Raw genomic sequence first — 23,873 nt, 5'->3', positions numbered from 1 at the left:
TGTTGGGAAAAAGGCAAGCGAAATTTGATAAAATATTGCGGTGATTTAAGAATCGAGATTGCAATTGTACCAGAAACGAATCAATATACGGTATGTAGATTGTTATGCGGAAATAATCTTCAGCTGAATCGGTTTGTACGTTGGGTCTGTTTCGACGCAATCCTTGGCTTTTGCAATTCAATTTCATATTGTTCGCTAATTTCGCTCGCGCTTTTGAAAATTTGTCTAAACTCACCCTCAGCGTTTTCTCTTCTTTCCATCAAAATTTGTTTCGTTGCATCAGCCAATTTGATAGCCTCTCCCAGATCTTGATTTTCTCCTTGAAGTACTCGACTCAGGGACAATGTGAGAGAATGCACCGAGCTCAAAATATGCATGGATATCTGGAAATTTGCGGTTTTTATAGCTGAAAGCAGTTGAAAAGCTCCAGACGAAGTTGTTTGGTCTTTCCAGGTAGTAGAAATCACTTCAAGAGAGCGAATCACTGCTGGTTGCAAATGAAGATATGTTGCGACGGACTCGTGCTGCTCTACCCATCTGGTTTTAAAAAATTGTTTCAATTTCTTTACTAGAGATTCCGATAGATGTTCGTTTTCATTTATCGCACCCTGAAGGGCATTTTGGCGTTTCGGATAAATGAAGAAAGAATGGTTATTCTCTAGAACTCCCAGACAATTTTTGATTCCTGTTATATTGCACGCAGAGCTTACCGCCAAATTGAAGCCATGAGCAGCACAATGAGAGTAGAGCGCGAGGGGAAAAGTTTTTGTGACAACAGCTTAGGCCCCTTGGAACTCTCCGCTAACCGCTTTCGCACCGTCATATCCTTGCCCGAAGAAATACTTGCAGTCTAGTCCGGAAGGTTTGAAAAAATCAAGGTAAGCACTTCCTATTCCCTTTCCAGTAAAATCGGTGATAGGAATAAAACACAAAAAATCTTCCTGAATGGTGAACTTTAATTCGTGTTTACAAATACTAATGCCTAAATAGTTTTTACATTTTGATACATTAATAAATTCGTTATTACATTTTGAAACCTTTTGATTTAATTCATATTTTCCGTGTTTAAATGCTAAAGGAATCACTTGATATAGTTGACATTTATTTGAAATTACAGGATATTTGTATATGGATATTATTGCGGTTTTAAACATACATACATGGATGTCGGAATATTCAAGTATATTAATTACAGGATTATTATATATTTCATTGCTGATTACTTCATTTATTTCTTTTAAATTTAAAGTTCCTGAATAAAAGTTTCCTAACCTTGCAAAATTTATTGTATTGATAATACTTTCTACTTCTTTCAGGACTTCTGTCCTAATTAGTTTCTCTGTAATAGATCTAGGATCAAGAGTTTCAAGGATCTTTTCGAATCGTGAACTTATTTTACGTTGTTCGTTATTGTTTTCAATCAATTGGTTTAATCCTGTTTTAATTTCTATTAAATCATCGTGATCGGGTGTCCCTGTTACAAATTTGTCTTCAAAACAGTCTAGATTTTCTGCTCTATTTCCTTCTTCGACTGTATGATTTATTCTCTGTAATTTCTGAGGATTTATGTTTTGATTTGACGGCACTCTGTCTCTCTTAAATGGGTTACTATATTTACCATTCTGTGTAGTCCGAACGAATTCTCTTGAGTTGTCGACTTCCATGGGTACTGGTCTCTGCGGCTGCTGTTGGTGCGGAAAGCGCTTATTATTCCCGTATGCCTGTATCCCTGGATTATATCGATGTTGCCTGCCTTCATATCGTGGTGCTGAACGATTTTCGGGATAATGATGACGTGCTGGATTTGATCGCTGCGGCTGTATATCGCACTGTTAATTCACATTGTCGTGGTATATTGTACATGCAATGGCATAGGCTGCCTCCAAGTCTTTTGGGCTATTGCTGTATAATGTTCCGCTAGTGTATTTGCTGTTTAGCCCTAGTATGAAAGTACGCACAGCTTCTCCGTTAGCATATTCTAACATTGCTGCACTGTTTTGACTAGCAGACATCTCGATTTTAAACAAGGCTAAATTTAATGCCTTGCTGACCTTACTGTGAAGTTCAGACAATGTACGTCTTCCTTGAACTATTCTTTTCATATCGTCTAGTAGGACATATAACGGACGCTGATCTGCATATGTGTAATCTAGTCGATTGATTATGGAGTAGAAATTCAATTTTGTATTGTGGTTTGTTAGAATATCAGCTGCCGACCCAATAATCTTCGTGCGTACTATTCCCAATGTCGAATAATAACGAAGGTGTTGCAAAAAACTCTTAATGGACTCCATAAATGTCCAGGCTTGATTTCTCCAATAACGGTACTGCGTTTTATCGCCATCACATTTTGGTAACGCTTTAAATAGCTCCAGATCAATATCCTTAGGGTCTGTTAGTGCCAGACGGACTTCTTGTTGAGTATCAAATGTTGAGTAACAAATGTTACTTGTTGGAATGATTCCCTTTTGATGGTTTCGATGTGTTGCTGGAAGGATTCTTGTTGGCTCTGAATGTTCATTGCCAATGCCGTTATTTGGGCTTTCAGGGCTGCTATTTCGGTTTCCATCTCGATTTTTATATCCCGATTACTGTTGTAGATGTGTTGTTTTTTAAGTAGCCGTCAGTTTTTAAAGTGCTTCAGTTTTCTTTGCTGGTATAGCTAGGCTTCACTTAATAATTTTTTGTTTCAATTTTTCAGAAACTGTCTTTATTAAAGACCGTGGATTTTTATATTTTCCTTTATTTCAAGGACTTAGCTTTTAGGTGGCAAACGTACTGCAATCCCGGTTGAGCCCCCCAGTTAGTACTCTGTATGGAAAAAATAATAAAACTATATTTTTTCTGAACAAGAGCTCCTTTATTGAATTCGTCTATTTCAGAATTAATTTTATATTTTAATGCTTACATCTATTTATACTATTTCTAAATACAATTTGGTTTGAGATAAAAATATGCTTACTTGTGCTTATTGTATGAAGGGGCAAAGACCATGTTTATATTGTTTATCATTATTATTGTTTTATTATTATTTTTGGTTACAAATTCTTTGATAGAACTCAACAATGGAAGCCGATTCTCTATAATCAGCTTTAATTCGGGTATCACATTGCAAATCGATCAATTCCATTTGTAAGTGTCGTGGCGCTTCAAAAGAATCGAAATCAAAAGGCGTCGCGAACATATCAAGCTTTGATTTTATTGTACGCAACTCAACAAATCGTTCCGGAAACTTTTTTTCGAGGTTTTCAAGTTCACCAACAAACTTTGTTACGTCTACGTCTTGGCGTTCAGTAAGTGTTTGTAAACACGGGAAAAAATCGAAGCATTTTTCTTTTAACTGTCGTATCCATAATGATATTTTTTTTAATGCTTCAATTTCCTGATTTTGATCCGCTCATGGATTTCGCACCATCGGTGGCAACGCAAACCACTTTTCGCCATGATACACCCATGTGTTCAGCACATTCATTAGCACATTGAAATAAATTTTCACCTTTAGTCGTCCCTTTCATTGGAATAATGTCCAAAAGATCTTCGCATATATTTAGGTGGGCATCAACTCCTCGGATATATCTGTACTTTCGTCATTTGCCAATAAAATCGCTGTGAATGATTTTATACGCTCTTTTAACTGCGATTCTGTAATTTCTGCCATTTCATCTACTCGTCTGCTTATAGGTCTACGAGATAAGTACATACCCTCATATTTAGGTAATTCTGAAGGGGACAAAATTCCTACTGCTTTTAATATACAAGACTTCACCAATCCGCCATCCAAAAATGCACGATTCTCACGAACAAGGTTTAACGCGATTTCATAAGTTGCATGCTTTGCATCTACATCGTAATCTTCGCTTTCCTAAGAAATTAAAAAAATTTGTAATAATTTTGAATTTTTCCGACCTTCTGTAATTTGGCACATGGCTTACCGCTATCGAATCGGGCTCTTCTTTTAGACCAGAGTTCCCCAAACTTTTTTGTGTCGTAGACCCCGTGCCATGTTTTTCCGTGTTGGGTAGACCCCCTACTTACCTCATATTGATTTCCTGTAAATTTCTAACTGTAGTGAAGTTTAGTGTTAAAAGCTTAAAGTAAAAACACATGTTAATTTATACATTCATTAATTGAATTTAAATTAAAACTACTCAAAATAAATTTTTGTATGCAATATTTTTTATGTAAAATATACGTAACAGAAAATAAACTATAAATAAAATAACATAAGCAATAAGTCAATATTTTTAGTGAGAAGGATGAACCTGATGCTTTAATAATAAATTATACACATTTGGCGTCAATTTTGTAAGGGTTAATCTTAAATCTCCACGGCTAATGATGCCCAGTCTGTTTCTTTTTTTTTCGTTAGGAGATTGGTAACAGCGCTGAACCCCCTTTCCACTAGGTATGACCATGGAAAGGAAATTAAAAATTTCCTCGGTATATTCCATAACACGGGATAAGTAACGGGTATGTTCCCAGTATTAGGCTTTGGCCGGTTACAATTTTGCTACAGTAACCTTCGTACCCATCCGTTTCAGGAATGCATCCAACGAGTTGAGTCGGAGAGCCTGGCGATTTCAAGTCAACTTCAATCACACTCGATCCGACTTTCCTCCCAGCACGCATCATCAAATTTGAGTACCTTTCAATCAGAGAGTCCAAGATTATGGGAGATGTCCCGAAACTTCTCTGACTGGGTTCTAAGCCGTACACATATTGTCCACTCATCTCGACGCCATCAGGAGGCGGAGGAACGTACAGCATTCTACCTTGCTCGGTGATCCCAGATTCAACGAATCCGTCTGGTGCCTTCATGGACGGAAGCTTTGGCACGAATAATTGTCCGTCAACAACTGTCGAGCCCACCTGATCTAAGTAAACCGCAATGTTTTTGAATGTTTTAACAAAGTGTTTCTCAACCCTATTGATGAATGGGTCGGAAACTGAGGTATCAACAAACGGAGTAGCCCTGCGACAAATCTCAGTCTTTGCGCGCACCTGCAATTTGACTACTTCGGCAATGGTATTCGCATCGGTGTCTAGAACCTCAACCCGCCTGTTGCGTAGATACGAAACAGTTGACTCAGCGAGTGGCTCAACCGCTGCGGTCTTAATCTCTACCTCTGCCGGACGATGCTCAACGTGTTCGCCTCTCTTTAATGATTCTAATAAATCATCAAGCGCTACTTCGACTGCGCGTGGGCATAGTTGGCGTATGGACTGGGAGATGTACTCCTTCGTTCGCAGATACTCTTCTTCATTCTTCTTCATCTTAAACTTCTCTGCTTGCTTACTTTTCGAACCCTTTCCTCTTCTATTCTTAGAGTTCTTCTGACCTTTCTCAGGCTCCGACTGAGGTTTTGAGTCTTGCTCATTGGTATTGGAGACCTTTTGCTCAATTGTCATATCCATTATAACGATGTGAGTAAACGGTTGTTTTGTTTTCGTATTGAATAACACGATTTCCCATCACGGCCACGGTTAGCAAATGGGTAACTACTACCCACAAGCGAGCTTGGCAGGCTGAGAGAGGCTGCAGATGGACAAAACTGATGTTACCTGTCATGTCCGATCGACTGTCGCAAACCCTTCTGTCATTAAGCAGAGGGGAGTGCAGACGGCTGGTTGGACTGATGACGGGCCACTTTCTGTGGGCAAAGCACATGGAAAGGTTGGGCATCTCAGACAGTGTACTCTGCCCAGCTTGTGAAGAGGAGGATGAGACGGCGGACCACTTCCTGCGTGTCTGCCCCGCCTTCGCTCGAATCAGGTTTGAGGTCTTTGGCACTGATGTGTTAAGAAGCGACCATCTTGGCTCCTTGGCACTACAAGATCTACTCAGATTCTTCGGAGATCGGGTAGATTTAAAGAGAATTAAAAGGGAATCCAAGTGTAGTACAATGGACTCAATTAATGTCTGAGTGCTGCACTTGCTAGTTGTCCCGACAAAAAAAACAAAAAAAAAAAAAAAAAAAAAAAAAAGGGTATGTTGTTTTGCAGCCAGAATTGCTGATATCCGTTTTTAAACTGAACCTTAAGTTCTTCGTTTGAACTTAGTTCAGTCAGTTCCTCTGGTATTATGATATTCGTTTCTTCTAATATATGTCACCATATGGATCCACATTATCCACATTGGTATTACCATAGTCAAAATGTCCTCAAACCTAGATTCAAAATCTGAATAGAGGGCATTTAAATGTTGAACGTAAGTTGAAACGTCGTCTTCCTGTCAGCTTGTCTGTGACAAATTGGGGAACTGAGAAAATTCGCCCCGTCCAATATTTTGCTTCAGTTTAACTCTGGCAAGAAATGCTGATAAGATGGACTTTGTTTTCATCAAATTTAAACTGTCGCCTTGTAATTGCAAATTAACCATATTAAATTTTGTAAACAAATCTGTTAAATAGGCGATGTGTGTTTTCCTCTTCATTAGATTTTCTTTCAAATTTTTATGTTTAGTATCCAGAAACTCTAAAATAGTCTCAAAAAGTGCAAAAAATCTTGTCAAACATAAGCCTTTCAACAGCCAGCGTACTTCAGTGTGAAGGAGTAATTGATGAAAGTGTTCGTCATTTTCTTCACGCAACTGCCCAAATAACCGCGTTGCTTCGGATTCGATTTACTGCATCAATGTTTAAATGAAGTGATTCATGCAATCTAACACTCAAATTTTTAGCAATGTGTTGTCGATGGATGACGCAATGTACTGCTAGCACCCCTGGCACATTTTCTTTTAAATAGCTTATAAATCATGGCAGGTGCTCCATCTGTAGCTACTGATATTACATTTGATAAAGGAATTGCTTTTTCAATGAAGTAATCCTTCATGAAATATTGATTCACCTTTAGTGTCGGTTTTCAGAGTTCTTGCGAAGAGTAGTTCTTCATAGATTTCTTGATTCATAATAAAACGAACATATGCCAATAATAATGCTGCATTATCAGGTAAAGTTGACTCGTCCAGTTGTAGAGAGAAGTGGGTCGTTTGCAAATAATTACATAAGAAGCCTTCAATATCAGAACTCATTTCATCAATACGTCTTTCAACAGTATTGTTGCTTAAGGCAATTTTTTTAATGATATCAGATGCAGGTTGTGTAAGGTTTCGAACCGAACATTCTGTCCAGTGTAGGTCTCTTCTGAAATTCATCTTTGAGTGTTTGAAAGTATTTCAAATCTTTCTCTGTTTTATCAGGGTGGCATCTTTTTAGATGATCTTGCAGTTTAGATGGTTCCATAGCATCATTGCTCAAAACTTTGTTGCATAAAAGGCACATAGGCAATTGTTTGCCCGGCAATGATCGAATGAAGCCAAATTTCAAATAATCAACACTGTACTGTCTACATTTCTTTTAAGATTCGGATATGGCATCAGTCATCTGTGGGCAAAATTAAATTATTTAAATAAGACAGAAAATCCAGCAGCTGTATATTAAAAATATTTTTTGATTTTTCCGAAAACATTCCATAATTCGAACATATTCTTGCAACAATTAGCTCGGATTTCGGAGATTGCACTGTAATTATAATACCGATTGCTAAAACTTTTAAAAAGAAACTATTGAGGAGTACCTACTCGTCTAATTTAGCATGATTGAATATTAAACTACTAATAACTAAAGTCATGATTGACGTAATTTATCTATCTTTGCTAACTACGAGTCAAAACTAAAATTTAATAAAAAATAATGTACTTTTCTCCAGCACTCTCAAACAAAATAACACTGACTCACTATAATTTGTGTGATATACTATCTGTTTATATTTTTCAAAATATTTTCTTAGCACTTTCCTTTTCAAGATTCAGGAAACGAATATTGAATAAACGAATTTGTCCCACATTCGTATTTATAGAGTGACGAATTGAACACGTTGGCGCCTTACTTCCAACCTTCACTTCTGTCGTTCTTTCCCGCTAACTCATCTTCGTTCATTCGTCGTTTCGCTGTTTCCCGAGTAGTGCCGTCCTCGTCTAAATTTGACACTTGACGTTTCCATTAATTGACGTTGGCAATATTTTAATGATTAATCATAATATTGCCAACGTATTACATTATATGTAATACATTTTTTACTTCAAAATCCAGGAATAGGAAATTTTATTTGATATGTCTTATTGTTAAAATAGTAAAAAGTAATGAAAAAAGAATGTAAGATTAATAAACAGCTGTTTGAAAGAGTTGCATTTAGAGATCCGAGCCGGAAATAGTAATTAAACGCCGACAAAATAACAAGTGGTTGCCACATATATTTTGATATTATAAGATAGTATGATGTAAGTAAATAGGTACAATCAGTGTATGTGTTGAGATCCACTATCGTGGACCCCCATTTTCATTTCATGAACCCCCAAATTTTTTTTCGCTAACGCAGACCCCTTGCAGATTGTCATAGACCCCCAGGGGTCGATATAAACCACTTTGGGAATCACTGATTTAGCTGAACGAATATATTGATTTTGTAAGGAAATCCTGTCGAATTGTATTATATTATTGGTGTATGTTTGTTTAAATTCCTTTAACCAAATAAATATTATTATCCTTACGAAAATGAAATACTAGTTTTTATTTTTATCAACAAGTTAGTTAAGTACTCTTATATGTATATATATGTAAACATTTATTAATCCTAATGTATATTCGTTACATATATGCAAAAATAGTATTTAATTAGAATGAAAAATTACAATGACTATTCCGCTCGCGCGCTCCCTGCGACTTCTTGCTTCAGCTGTCCGCCGACGACTGCTCTAACGCCAAACCCGTTTCTCTCTCTCACGGCTGTCAGGTATACTCCGTCTTACATTCGGCCAAGGCGAATTTATTACAGGTGACAGCAAACACATATAAGTAAAACCCTACATGTATTTGTTGTTGCGTTTGGTGCAAGCATCATGTCAAAATCAGCAAGCAAATGTAAACATACGAATGTAAACATACCAATACATACAAACAAAGCATAACATTTTGACGTAAGCCATACCTACGGCGAAAAATTCAGCTGGGAGAATGCTGTCACCTTATTAAATCCACCTTGCATTCGGCCTTCTTGACCTTCGTTATCTGACCCAGATGACAAGAGCTCTTCATTTTCCCTCTCGCCTGTACATACTTTTGCTTATCTGTCAACCCGTATGCGTCGGCATTTGCTTCGAAGACTTCAAACCACTTAATAATTGGAATAGAACGGCCATCACACTCGCTGATCACTTTGTCAAAATTCTCTGTTGATATTTTTACTTTACTGTCTCTTTGTTCGTCAACTTGTATTTTAAGAGTAAGAAGTTGTAACGATTGCTGAATTTTCTCTTCCATTTCGCCGCCACTGTTATCTTCTCTCGTATTCGTTAATTCACCTCCCGTTACCATTGTTGCTTTTGTTTCAACTTTTTTCTCAACTTCCTTTTGATTATTTCTTTTTGCTGGTGTATGCTTTACTTTGCCCATTACAACTTATCGGCGTTTCAACTTCGTTCTTTTGAGCACGCAATGACTGTTCAATTGAATAGGACTTGCCAGCGTCAACTCGCGTCACTACAAACAACTGCTCTTACTATGTCCAACTACGTATATCGACTGTACTGATACAACGCTTCGTTGCATGCATCGTTCAAAATTACACACTTTTGCAAAGTTCAGACACGTACGCGACACTTTTTACACGCGTTACATATATGCAAAAATAGTATTTAATTAGAATGAAAAATGACAATGACTATCCCGCTCGCGCGACTAACGAGTCCGAGGGTTCCGTAAGCAAAAAAAATTACTTTTATTTATCAGTCCATTTTACAAAATGAATCCAACCTGTTCTAGAGCCCAGTAAAAACTGAAGCTAAAGTTACAAATGTAATACTTATAAGCTAAAATATTATTTAGAAGTTCAGCTGACGTCTGTTGAAATAAGTATTGCAAAAAAAATAATAATTTATTAAATTGTTATTATTGCGGAAATATTGTTAAGTGAAAAAAAAACAGTTTGTCAAACTTTGCAGTTTATTGACATTTGAGAATTATTTGTGAAAAAAAAAACAGTTTGTCGAACTTTGCAGTTTATTGACATTTGAGTTCATTAAATTGCTACTATTGCGAAATATTGTTAAATGTTGAAAATGCAGTTTGTTGACATTAAATTGCTACTATTGCGAAATATTGTTAAATAAAGAAAATGCAGTTTGTTGACATTTGGGTTCATTAAATTATTGTTCCCAATTAATGGGTAGGGAGTGTGTTGAGTTATTGGAATGGGTAGTTGACGTAACTCCTCCCCCCTTTGACTGAAAACTCTCCTGAGTTTTTCTAGTTATCTCTATTTCGTTATGTTTTGATTTTTTATATATGTAAAATATGACTACTCTACCTAGGGCTATTAAACTGAATGTCAACGCTAGGCTATTAAAAATGTAGTTTAGTTTTTTGTGAAATCTGATTTCTTCGATCTTTTGAATGTTTTCGATCTGATTCGATACTAATTCATCAAACGTTAGCTGAGATGTAATATTATTTAAATTAAAATTATTATTTATTAAAAAGTGTTGTTCAAACTTATCTTCAGAATCAGGAGCGTTTTTTAGTCCAAAAGGCATACGAACGAATTCATAATGACCTAATGGAGTAGAAAATGCTGTTTTCTTCCTATCTTCCTCTTTAATGAGGATTTGATGAAAGCCTTTGGCTAAGTCGAGAGTCGTGAAGTATTGTGCTCGACCAAGCTTTTCTAAAATTGTATCAATATTTGGGATGGGAAATTTATCACTGACAGTTATTTCATTTAAAGCCCTGTAGTCTATTACTATTCTCCATTTTTTTTTCATTGAATTGTCCGACTTCTTGGGCACAATCCATAAAGGAGAATTGTATGGAGATATACTTTCCCTAATTATCCCTTGTTCTAACATTTCCCGCATTTGTTTATTGATTTCTTCCTCGTGGATCTGAGGGTACCTATATATCTTCGAATATACCGGTTTGTTAATCGTTGTCGTAATTTCGTGTCGTACTTCATGAGTGTGAGTAAGTAAGTTACCCTCTTGGAAAAATAGATCGGAATTTTTTTGAATAAGTTCCGTTAAAAATGTTTCTTCTTCTTTGTTCATATCATCATGTTTTAATCTATCTAAAATGTTATCTGATTGTATTTCTAAGGTTTGAATTTCTTCTAAATTGTATGGACAAGAATCTATAAATTTAATTTTATTGCCGTTTATTTGTAAGAAGTCTTCCTCAAGGTTTATGATTGCTGAAAAAGCTTTCAATATATTCTGTCCTATTAAAGCATCGAAATTTTTACCATTAAAGTTGGTTAATTTCCAGCACATAAGATTGTCTTCTTTAAATTCCCTAGGAAGGGGTGTGATAATTTCCTCGTCAATACAAAATTTACCATTTATTGTATTAAAGAATATGGGTTTTTCTAGTTTTGTCCTTTCGAATGTTGGTAATAATTTTCCGTTAAGCAATGAGGTCGTTGATCCTGTATCAAGTAAACATTTAATGTTCGTGTTTCCTATACTTAATTCTACTATCGGTAAATGAATCTTTGGGCTTGACACTGAAAATTTACCTCTCCTGTATTATTATTCTCGATGTGGTCTACTTCCATTGGGGTAGGCCCATTATTATTATGTCCAAGAGTTCTGTTCGAGTATTGGGTTCGTCTTGATTGCTGAGAATTATTTGTGTTAAAGAAAGTTTGTCGAAATTGAGCAGGATTGTTATTTTGACGAACTTGAGAAGGACTATTATGTGAATTTTGGGGTGATTGGTGTGTAAAAGTTTGTTTCTGTTGGTATGTCTTGTTCTGTCCGTTTTCGTTATGGTTTCCCTGTTGTTGGAATCGCTGATGTGTATTATATGTGTATTTCTGAAACCTATTGTTATATTGTCTTAGTATCCCTGTTTCTTCCAAGACGTAGTAAGCTTCCCTAAGGGTGGATATATTCCTACTATAAATAATGCTAGCCAAATTTGGATGTATACCGTTCAAAAATGTTTTTAGTACAATTGATTCGTTTGTAGGAGGTGAAAACTCTATGGGTTTATTGATGTCAAATTCATATTTAGTATTTAATTTGTCTAATATATTTTTAAGATTTTTAAAATATTCGCTTACATTATTGTAGTTTTTTATATTAATCGCCTGATGGTAAAGGTTGTGATACCCTTCCTTGATGCCAAAGTTTTTTATTAGCTCTTCCTTTATTCTTTCCCATGTTGATTCTGGTCCTAGGGCCCTTACCACTTGTAGAGCCGGTCCTTGGATCTTATTTCTAATGTACCTCTCGAATACAAACTGCTGTAGGATGGCATTCTCTTGGAATAATGGCAATATCAGCTCCACTTCTCTTATAAAAGATGATAGATCATAGTCTTTCGTACCATGGAATTCTTTGATCCGGGCAGCTTCCTTCATCAAGTCAGATCCAGATAGTACGGCTGGTGCTGGTGAGTTATTGGTGCTTTGTTGTGTGGACATTTTTGTAATGATTTGTTTTTTCTTTGTAAAAATATTGTCTTTAGACACTTCACAATGTAACGTTTTTTTTTTTTTTTTTTTTTTTTTTTTTTTGTTTTTATTTTGTGGGTTTTAGCTCCCTTTTTCGTTACAGCTCTTTGGTGCTATATTGTCTTTAGACGTTGAAAAGGTTATTTAAATGAAGTCTGAAAAAATTATTTAAATGAAGTCTTTTGACTTTTAATGTCACTTTTCACTTTTTCGCAAGGATATTTTGTCCTTTTTTTTTTTTTTTTTGTGTTGCCGGATTTAATAGTGTCCTTCAGGATAATCACTTATTTTTCCGATATTAGGTTCTTTTACGTCGACTGCGCCACTAACGAGTCCGAGGGTTCCGTAAGCAAAAAAAATTACTTTTATTTATCAGTCCATTTTACAAAATGAATCCAACCTGTTCTAGAGCCCAGTAAAAACTGAAGCTAAAGTTACAAATGTAATACTTATAAGCTAAAATATTATTTAGAAGTTCAGCTGACGTCTGTTGAAATAAGTATTGCAAAAAAAATAATTATTTATTAAATTGTTATTATTGCGGAAATATTGTTAAGTGAAAAAAAAACAGTTTGTCAAACTTTGCAGTTTATTGACATTTGAGAATTATTTGTGAAAAAAAAACAGTTTGTCGAACTTTGCAGTTTATTGACATTTGAGTTCATTAAATTGCTACTATTGCGAAATATTGCTAAATGTTGAAAATGCAGTTTGTTGACATTAAATTGCTACTATTGCGAAATATTGTTAAATAAAGAAAATGCAGTTTGTTGACATTTGGGTTCATTAAATTATTGTTCCCAATTAATGGGTAGGGAGTGTGTTGAGTTATTGGAATGGGTAGTTGACGTAACTCGCGCTCCCTGCGACTTCTTGCCAAACCCGTTTCTCTCTCTCACTGCTGTCAGGTATACTCCGTCTTACATGTATATATATTACAATACTATAAATAATAGGTATGTACATTTCCTGAAATGAAAAAAAAATATATAAAATTGTAAAAGCACGAATTACGAAATTGTTCTCATATTATAACAATTTCTCACACGACTTCGATATTGACATCGATTAAGTCATTGCGATTTACCTGATTTTTAAAACACTAATCTCAATCCATCGTAATTAAGTGAAAATTGTAGTGGTTTAAAAATCTAGGCTCAGGTGCTACCTGAAAAAGAAGATAAAAGGAAAATCTGAAATATAGAGAAAAATCTGAAAGATGGAGAAAAACCTGAAAATTAAAAAATTTGGGAAATAGGAAAAATAAATATAAATAAATACATATTAGAATAAAGAATAAATAAACGCTGGTTTTACTTACCCTAAGGACCTGTGCAACTCTCCTTGTTGGACCCTGACCTACAACGTACGACAACTTTTTTAGTTTATCGTTGCGCTTCTGACACCTAACTTGGGTATTTTCTTGCCGTAAAAGCCATTTTGCATTTTTGAATAGAAGTACATATATCAAAAAGTCGAGTAGCTTGATGCGCTGATCTTGACATTCACCAGATATTGCGAACCAATGGGGAAATACTTCTTCGGGTTTTTGTTTTATAACTGGCAACATTACATTGCGAATATTACCTGCGTGAGCATATTTTGCAAAAAGCTGACGGCACCACATCATCTGAAGGCGACACACTTCGAATACCCTGTCTTCAGGATTCACCAGTCTCAAATCGGTGCCATCCGTGAAATTTTCAGGGCTTCCGAATGCAATTTTAAGTCTCTTTGTGTTTTCATCATAATGTGGGCGCATTTGTCGCATTTTAGCTTACACAGTAATTTTTGGTAAATACCATAGCCAATGTAATAACGCTGCACCTGTACCTCTTCTATATTTGGTTCTGCGGCAAAATTCTCGTCTGCTACCTCTATATTTTCTAAAACGAGTTGCTCATTTAGCGGTGCTCCTACTTCTTCCTCCAGATGATGATCCTCAGTCCCTAAATTCCAGTCTAAATTAATATCATCATCATCTTCGCAATTATTGCCTTTGTTTTCGAACCGCTGCACAGTGGGCGATTTGGCTGATCTAGCGTAACGAAATTAATTACTCAAAAAATAAAAACAATTTTGCAATAATGGTAATGTTTATATTATTTAGACCCTTCAAGGCACAATATTTAATAACTTTTTGCAACTTAAAAATTTTTGTTATGCTTTTTTTTATTTTTATTTACATGTTTTTAACATTTTTATTGTCTGCATTTTTAACTATTATTAACTATTCTTTTAACTATTATTAACTATTCTTTTAACTATTATAAACTATTATTAACTATTATTAACTATTATTTTAACTATTATTATTATTAATAATATTAGTTATACGATTCCGAATCGGAATTTTCTGAATCTGAAGGGTAATTTAATAGCAGACTTCGAACTTCCTTATCAAACACTATTTCTTTACTAGATTTATTTCGTTTGTTTTTGCACAAACTTGTTATAAGTGGGTCTGAAGCAACTAATAATGAATTCATTAAATCCTCCATTGTATTTACACGCGAGTTTTTTCGTGTATGCTTGAGCCGAAAATTTCGTAAATTTTTGTTATTTGCTTCCAAAGCTTCTTCCGACATCATGCCAATCGGAAGTGGTACACATTCGATAATTTCGGCTCCGTGAATTAATATTTTCTGCAATGAGCTGGGCATGTAAAACCAAGAATATTCTTGCACAAATATCTTCGCAGTTTCTATCGTATATTTTCTAAAGCTATCGGCATTTATTGCACAACCTGAAGACATGGAACGCAAAATAACACCAAGTCTTTTTATCAGGTCATGGTTTACTCCAGTAATTTGAGCGGACAGTTCTGACTTTTCAAAAAACCTTCGAGCTGTATTTCCACTATTCGTGTTGCCAGACCCTTGCATTGGAATATCTACCAATAAAGACATTTCGATTCTGAATCTTTCTTGGATGACTGTTTTTTGTTTATCGACTATGCTCTTGTCCGAAGCACGAACTTGCCACTTTTTAATTGGTAGACGATAGCCGATATGTAGCATACATTCAAAGCAGCGAATCCAACAATGCAAAGTCGATAATCCAAACTTCAGCAAGTCCTCATTTCTTGCCAAGTTGTTAATTGCATTTAAATCGTTCATAGCCTTGGGCGTTGCTTTACAAATACCACATGTTTGCGATGATGTTTCGGCAATCACGCTAAAAACTTTGCCATCGATCATGGTAAGTTGCAATTTGTGGTAAACTTGAAAGCTACTTAAGCGCGTAGGCACAATTTTCAATATCTGTGAATTCATTTTTTCAATTTCCGCTCTAACCAATTCTGTAGACTCTTTGGCAAACATTATTTTTAATGGTCTACAATACCGAGTCGATGCCGGGCGAGGATTTTGCCAAAGTACGCTGGTTTCCAATTGTAATTGTAGCGGCACTATGCATATGAAAAATATGTGCTCATCTGCCATCTTAAGCTCCGAATTGCTGAAGCGCTGCCGATATGTCGCGTGTCCCGAACTCCCATCGCAACCCCATTTAGAAATGAGGCTCAAAGACTTATATTTATCGCCATTATCCGAGAGTTGGCTAAAAACTTCGGGATGCGCACCAACAATTCTCGTAATGGTGTGGTCCAGCATTTCTTGTAAAGGAACTTCAGCCCAACTTTCTTCCGTTCTGATGCAATCCGGATAGCACATTTTTTTCGCCGATCGCAAAACATCAAGAATTGTTTTTCACAAGATGTGATAATTTTGTGCACTGACGGTTGGGGCGGCAATTTTCAATATCTTTTGGTTTTCGCCCTGGAGCCAATTTTTCTTCAGGACTCAGAAGAACCAAATCATCGTTGAGCCAGGCTGCGTTGTTGCTCTCCAATCGATTCTTATCTCTGTTGCTTTTTTTCCACTTTTCAGACAATTTTTTGTGGAAAATTTTGAGTTTATCCATAATTGAATGGTAGTCCTGCTCACTACAGTCCGATTTCTTGAGAACATTAGAAAAAATGTAGTCGACAAGTGCGGAATACTTATTTAAAGCGCATTTTTCCTCATGCCATACTATAAAAAGTTGCCGCTTGCAGACCGACATGGTTTCTAAAAAAAGGTACTTTGTTAGAATGGGCAGCTCAGGGCAGCTAATGTTGGACAATTCACATAGTGGACGAACAATATAATATCACAAAAATAAAATTTTTACGGGCCAATACCGGCCTCATAATTTTTTATTCTACAGAAGATGAAATTGGTTAACAATAGGGTATTAGAGAGACAGATGGTTAAAAGTACAATTAAACAACACAACATATATTCACAGGTCACAAAACATTTAGATTCTTAAAATACATACCTTCACTTTGTGAAATACAAAAAAACTGGATAAAAAATGAATAAAACAACGTTTTTTTCAACAATCTAAGATCTGTGTAAACACGTGGGTAAAGTTCAACGAACAGCTGTTTTTCGATATTTTGTGTTTGTGAGCTCAGGTCTGATTAACGATATACATATTATCGATATAAATGCTATCGATTTGCTAAATGAACATATTACTATCGGAGGGAAATCAAATGGCGCATAATTTTAAATGTTGAAAATTGGTATTTCGTTACGCTAGATCAGCCAAATCGCCCACTGTGCGCTGTCGTAAAATTTTCATAGATATCAATCGAGCTACTATGTACTGCACTTCGTGTGCTGTGGGATGAGTATTAATACCCTGACTAGCTCGGACCTGATAAAAGAAATTTTCTAGACAATCTTGGTTTAACTTTCCAAGGAAAATAAATTTTAAATTTTGATGCTGTTGAAAAAGTTCCTCGCACAATTCCAGCATGGATTTTATTGTAGTACGAAAGCCTTGGATACATTTAATAGTAGAATATGCACGCATTGTAGACATTGGACTAAAGAGCTCGAAGTAACTTAATAGTCTTTCAACTTTGCCCCTATCATCCCGCTTTAGAGGAGCCCTCAATGGATTTGTTGACTGGAAATGGTTTGCATCGAGTTCATCAAAAAAATCATTCATTTCTTTAACAAATATCTGCGTGGGCTTGCCAAAGTTTATCAAGTTCTCGTCATTATCAAATAAATTTTGACTACACATCTTGTCAATACCTGACGCTTCCGAATTGCTCAATACTTGTGTTGCGCGTGAAACGCTCATTTTATCGAAAATGCTTGGGTAAATATGAGCCTCCGTCAATTTTGGGCAAATTTTAAAATTGGAGTTCTTTTGATCAATATCAAATAACTTCCTAATGACCTTAAAGCTTGCAGTGCCATGTGCGGTTGGAATATCATATTTCATAAATACATTACGGATGGACTTTATGAGATGGCAATAGTCAAACATGCAAAAAATTGTATTGTTTTCGTGCATGAAAAAAGTGTTAATTTCAGATATCTTCAATTGATTAAATAAAGTTCGCAATTTGTTGTAACTCTGCACCATTAAAACCATTTTTGGAAATATAGTAGGAAAGTACATACTTCCACTTAGAGCACAACCCCTTAACCATAAAAAAACAACATATAAAAAACTAGAACCCGCACTCTCCGGAGATTTAAAGTTTTCAAGTAATTTATTGTTAAAATTTAAGTAATTTAGCGAAAGGATATTGTTGTTTTGAATACAAGTATAAAAACCAGTAAAAATACGTTTGTGATCATATATTTTATGAATTGAAGTGAAGAATTTATAAGTGTATTGTATTATAATGCGTGTAAATATTGAAAGTTATAAAAGTTGTTCATGAGCCATGAGAGTGGGAACCGCTCCATTCTTAAGATACTTTGGTCCCACGGCATCCTCCTCAAAATGTTGAATGCATTCAAATGAATTATGCATTGGTATTTGCATTGAGGGTGAGATCCGCAAATTCTCCTTCCACAAATTTGATAATTCCCGATTTTTGGGAAATTCAAAACAACGAACGTTTTGTTCACTATTACACTCCCGAGCACGACATTTTGAAGCTTTAGGCATTTTTTTCTTTTATTAATTACTTATTAACAATTTCAAAATGTTTGCTTCACCGCGCACGTGCACTTACAATTGACTTTCTTTTCGAATTAAAATTCAAACCAAAGTTCAATTGGTTACAGCAATCATAAGAGCTTTTCAATATTTGGCGCAATTTTCATATAATACAGTTTTCATAGAAACCTAATATACATATGTCCTTTGCTAATATATGTATGTATAAGTTAAACAACCCGGTCGTGGTAGTTTATAAAAACAAATTTATTCCGGAGACCGGTCTTTATTGGTTGTATCTTATTTTACAACTGACTTAAAAGTATTTTAATTCTAATACTAAAGCTAAGCCCGTGTGCTTGTAACGTGACCAATTCTTTGCTGAGTAGGCGTTTCCCACGGGAACAATCGCTGCTCTGGTATTTCCTCAAAAGCGTTGCGCGTGTGGAGTGTTGGGTTACCATCATATTTTGGTTGAGGAGTGTGAAGTATTGCGTTAGCTCCTCCCTCCTTAAGTGCGGACATCCCTGAACCAAGCTACAAAGTTGGTACTCGAGAGTTTTTAGATCTCGTTTATCAGCATAGTGCCAAGTTAAACAGGAGCGAATAGCCGTCCAATTTAATGGAATATTGTAAGATTCCAAAACTTCGTCTGCATGACCTACAATTTTGTTTATTATTGTCATAAGTATCCCGAAATATCTCGGAGTCCCCTGATACTGACCATAGTACTCTAAAAGTGTCTCTATACTTTTTTTCCAGGAACTAAACTCACTTGGATTTCCTGCAAATTCTCTTATTGTTCTAGCTATTTCTGGGACACGGTCCGAATCTGTGGTTCCTTGTGCAACTACGGGTTCGTCCCTCAAATTAAGGAATTCATGGTTAGGGTTCACTATATTGTTCACTAGCTTCTGCCCTTCATTTTCAAAAATATTTTTGACTACTCTACGGATTGTGTCTTCTAATCCTGTCATTGCACTGCTGCTGGCCGCGGTGCCAGTGTTCAGCACGGAAGGTCGGAGTATTGAAGATATGTTGTCGTCAGGCATTTTGGATTTTCTTTTAAATTTGCAAAATTTTTCTTTCTAGATTTTTTTTTCTTCACCTTTTATTTAGTTGCATTAATTTTCTTAAACTTACAAAATTTCTCTTTTTAGATTTTTTTTTTGTTTTCTATATAAAATTTCTCTTGATTATTTAAAGATTTATTTAATAGGTTTTATTTTTATAGATACTTAGTATATAATTATATAATCTTATATTAATATAATTAGGGCCAGCGACATCTCCTCTTGTTTGGGGTCCTGGGTGCGGGCAGAGCGGCTTGGCATCCGTTGCCGTGCTTTTCCTTGCAGTTCGTCCTGCAGCTACTCGGGGGCCTCGTTCTCTACACTCGCGTTTTTTTCGGGACTGACAGTTCCGCCGCTAACACTTATGTAACACTTATATATATTTCGTACGACACGACTCTTTTTAGAGCTTATTTTATGATTCGCTAGTACTTTGTTAACGTTCGCGTTTGTTTTATCGGGATTAGCGCACTGTCGGCCCCTGGTCGGGCGCCAGTTAAACTACCCGGTCGTGGTAGTTTATAAAAAAAAATTTATTCCGGAGACCGGTCTTTATTGGTTGAATCTTATTTTACAACTGACTTAAAAGTATTTTAATTCTAATAATAAAGCTAAGCCCGTGTGCTTGCAACGTGACCAATTCTTTGCTGAGTAGGCGTTTCCCACGGGAACGCCAATCGCTGCTCTGGTATTTCCTGCTTTTCACAAGGTTCTTTAAAACATATCGCATTAACATACTTGAGGAGCTTGATGAAGGTGTTGCTTCTGGAGTTGTTGAAGGCTGCGATTCTGATGATATGATATCAATTAAAATATTATCTGCATCAATAAGGGTGCTACTTGCTGACACGTCCATTACTGAATATACGGAATCATTTAATCCCATTGCACTGGTGTCGATTTCGTCCACTTCTAGAATTATAGTTTCATCAGTATTTTTTTTCTGTGAACATCGTTTTCTAAAAATCATAGGTTGTTCACTGTACGCGCGTATAAGATTTTGATATAATTACACTTACCTATTAGAGGTGGGAAACTATCGATAGTCGGCACCATCGATAGCGGCGATAGTTTTTTACCAAACCATCGATAGTGCCTCGATAGTGCCATCGATAGTGCCTCGATAGTGACCTACATAAAACAACTAAAATTAATTTTTCAAAAACATAGTTTAATGTTTTTAATTATTTATATGTACATATATATGTTTTACGTCGCTTATTCGGTGGTTTCCGAGGAAGTAAGCGAAAGATTTTGGTTTAAAAATAACAAAATGTTCACATTCTCCTCCTTTAGACGTGTTCTGCGGTCTGATACTATTTGCCCTGCCTTGCTGAATACCCGCTCTGACTGGACAGAAGTGGCCGGAATGCAAAAGTATTTTAACATCAACGTTTTTATTGCAGGAAAGTCCGTCTGGTTAACCTAAGAAAAATATTAATGAGAACAAATTAATTTTTGGATATTGATATTTCAAATTTTATAATTTACTTTCATCCATAATAAGGGATCAACATCTTGTTGGCTTAAGGGCCTTTCCAAATACTGCCTCTTCGCAATGATAGCATCCGATCGCGTGTTTCTAGCCATGGAACGGGCTTTGTTCCCAATGTAGTCGAAAAGCGGGTCCTTATTTGTTGAGATGGGTTCCACATTTGTGTCATTTGAACTATCTTTGTTCATTAAAGCCGTCAACTCGTTTTCGAAACAATGTGCAGCTTGTTCGGCATTTGACATATGTTGAAACCCAATCTTTTTAAATCGGGGATCTAAAATTGTCGCCATTCTCGTCGCAGTTTTTTTTTTCATATGGCGATAAACGTTTTACGATTGAATCTAATAAAACAGTGACCATTTTTTGTCCAACTTCAGTGTGCACATCCGAAGAAATAGTATGCGTTTTACGAATAAGTACATCTGTCAAGGGATTTATAAGCGAAATCGTAGCATATTTCCCACCAGATATTCTTTTGCTAACTTCTTCAAATACTGTAAGAATTTTTTCCATGTCCTTCAAAACATCAATTTCCTCCGCTTGAAATGGGAGTGGTGCATTGGATGTAGACAATAGTACTACTGCAATTTAATCATGGGTCGCCAGTATTCGTTGAATCATATAAAAGAAACTATTCCATCTAGTTGGAGTTTCTTGTAAAAGTGAATACCCAAACTTTTCTTGCGCCATCTTAAACTTTTCATTAGCAATAGTGCTTTTTTTGAAAAATTTTACAATTGCTTTACATTTTGAAATTATTGCCATTGTTTTTTCGTCATCGTCGAAATTTAGACCGTCTTGAACAACCAAATTTAACGTGTGAGCAAAGCAGGGAATGTTACGAATCTTTAACAGCTCGCAAGCTTTGATCATGGAGCTGGCATTGTCCGTGACAATACACTCAGTTTTGTCAAACAAACCCCAAGAATTTAAAACTTCTTGCAAAGTATTCGCAATATTTTGAGCTGAATGGTTCGTGGCATCCAATAGCTTTCTTGTTGCCAATGAAGCTGTTTTAAGAGTGAACTCATGAATAAAGTGGCTAGTCACTGTTAAAAAACTTATGTTGGCACGTGACGACCATATGTCACACGTAACAGCAACACTAGAAACTTCTTCTAGAATGGTTGAAAGCTTTGCCGAAGTTTTTTTAAATAAATCCATCATCAGCACACTTTGTAAATGACGGCGACTTGGCAGCTTGTACCTGGCATCCATAATTTTGCTGTACTTGATGAATCCACGATCCTCTACTATGCTATACGGTTGTACGTCCAAGGCAACCATCTCCGCTAAAGTTTTATCAATAATTTTTTTTCGCGATGAGTTGGAATCGTACAGGACAGAGTTTTTAATGTATGAATCTAAAGATCTCATACTTGATCGGCAGCTGCTGCTGGTGGATAATATGCTGTCGCCCTGATCTCCATAATTAGCGGAGTTCCTTTCATCGTCCCTTAAACTAGGATGAAACCGTTTCAGGTGATCCCGCAAGTTGGACGTATTTCCGCTTGTCTTGTACTCCTTTTCACAATTTAAGCACTTCGCAAATTTTTTATCATCTGATCTTTTAAAGTAATTCCACACATCAGATATTTTTGTTTTCTTTTTCAATTTATGGCTAGATGTTGTAGCCGCAGAGCTCTTTTCCGATTCCGATGAGCTGCAATCGCATGTTTCTTTCGAATTGCGGCGTTTGCCTATTATAAAACACACATATTAATAGTTGCTTTGAAATTGCTTCAACTACTCTTATTTTTATTACCCATTTGGAGAAAGCGATCCATTTCTTTAAAATTATGTTTTTGTTTTGTAATTGAAAGCAAGAAAATTTTTCACCAGCCAAGCGACGCCACTTTTTCAAAACGCGGAATTTATTTCACAACTATTGGTGACACTATCGAGGCACTATCGATACACTATCGGTACTGCATGACCATCGATAGTGAGTCGACTCGATAGTGCTCAACCATCGATAGTGTCGATAGTGCCATCGATAGTTTCCCACCTCTATTACCTATGCGATACCAGTCGATCTGTTGCAATGTTTGTCAATGTTTGGCCATAAAACAAACACTGGGCTGAGTATTTTCTGCCATTTTTTATTTGTTTGTAGTCAAGATTTTTCCAAATTGGCCTTTGCGGTGCACCACTCATTTTTCAACATAAGACGACGAGTTAGAATAAATAAATAAATGTGCAGAATTCTGACCTGTCAGTCATGTGCGAAAATTTTGTTATCGACAAAGGTCACAGTACCAGCTGTGTTCAACAATCGATCTGTTTGACTTGATAGTTTACAATATAAGTTGAAATGACATATGCTGGTAAACGTTTACAATTGTTTACATTATTTACAATTGTTAACAATATAAGGGTAAACAATCCAAAAAATGTTGTAAACGCCCAACCTTGACCTAATTACATACATATGTCCTATGCTAATAAATGTATATAAACATGCATATGTCGACGCTAAATTCCTAGCTTCATTTGTAGATGCATCAGTTTCGATACCCTTCTCCATTCTTTTTAAATTGTATTTCAATATGAGAGTAACAGCTTAGTGAACAACTGTGCGACCAGTCAATCTCAAGTTTTTCCAATCAATGATACAAAACCTATGAAGCCACCAAAGCTTCTCGTCAATCTTTTTCTAGAATATTCGCAAGACAAAGCTTCGTTTTCATCCTTGTCTCTTTCTTACCTTTTCAAAACTTATTGCTGACATCATAACGCACAGTAGCACACTCAGTAAAAGAAAATGCTTTTATCCCGTTCTTACACTATAAGGGATGTAAAAGAATGTGATGATAGATTACTTCGTTCGTAGAAAAATTTAT

General features: G+C 35.9%; 1 protein-coding gene across 1 annotated transcript; it reads right to left on the bottom strand.

Moving 5' to 3' along the window:
* Positions 1-20,569: 20,569 nt before the first annotated feature.
* Positions 20,570-21,586, bottom strand: LOC128868021 (E3 SUMO-protein ligase ZBED1-like). Its single transcript, XM_054109723.1, has 2 exons — positions 21,027-21,586; positions 20,570-20,960 (listed from the first exon to the last, which is right to left on the bottom strand). Exons 1-2 carry the CDS (start codon positions 21,342-21,344, stop codon positions 20,754-20,756), a joined length of 525 nt encoding a protein of 174 aa, XP_053965698.1. The 5' UTR covers positions 21,345-21,586; the 3' UTR covers positions 20,570-20,753.
* Between the last annotated feature and the right edge of the window lie 2,287 nt (positions 21,587-23,873).

Source organism: Anastrepha ludens, chromosome 6 (genome assembly GCF_028408465.1).
Source record: "Anastrepha ludens isolate Willacy chromosome 6, idAnaLude1.1, whole genome shotgun sequence".
NCBI lineage: Eukaryota > Metazoa > Arthropoda > Insecta > Diptera > Tephritidae > Anastrepha > Anastrepha ludens.
Note: the sequence above shows the minus strand (reverse complement) of the source record. Positions and strands in the feature narration are given on the sequence as shown.

Excerpts from the sequence above, each read along its gene's own strand:
- LOC128868021 (XM_054109723.1), bottom strand. The coding sequence starts at position 21,344 with ATGAAAAAAAAAACTGCGACGAGAATGGCGACAATTTTAGATCCCCGA. Across the intron at positions 20,961-21,026 it reads ATCCCTTATTATGGATGAAA|GTTAACCAGACGGACTTTCC; the intron begins GTAAATTATAAA and ends TATTTTTCTTAG.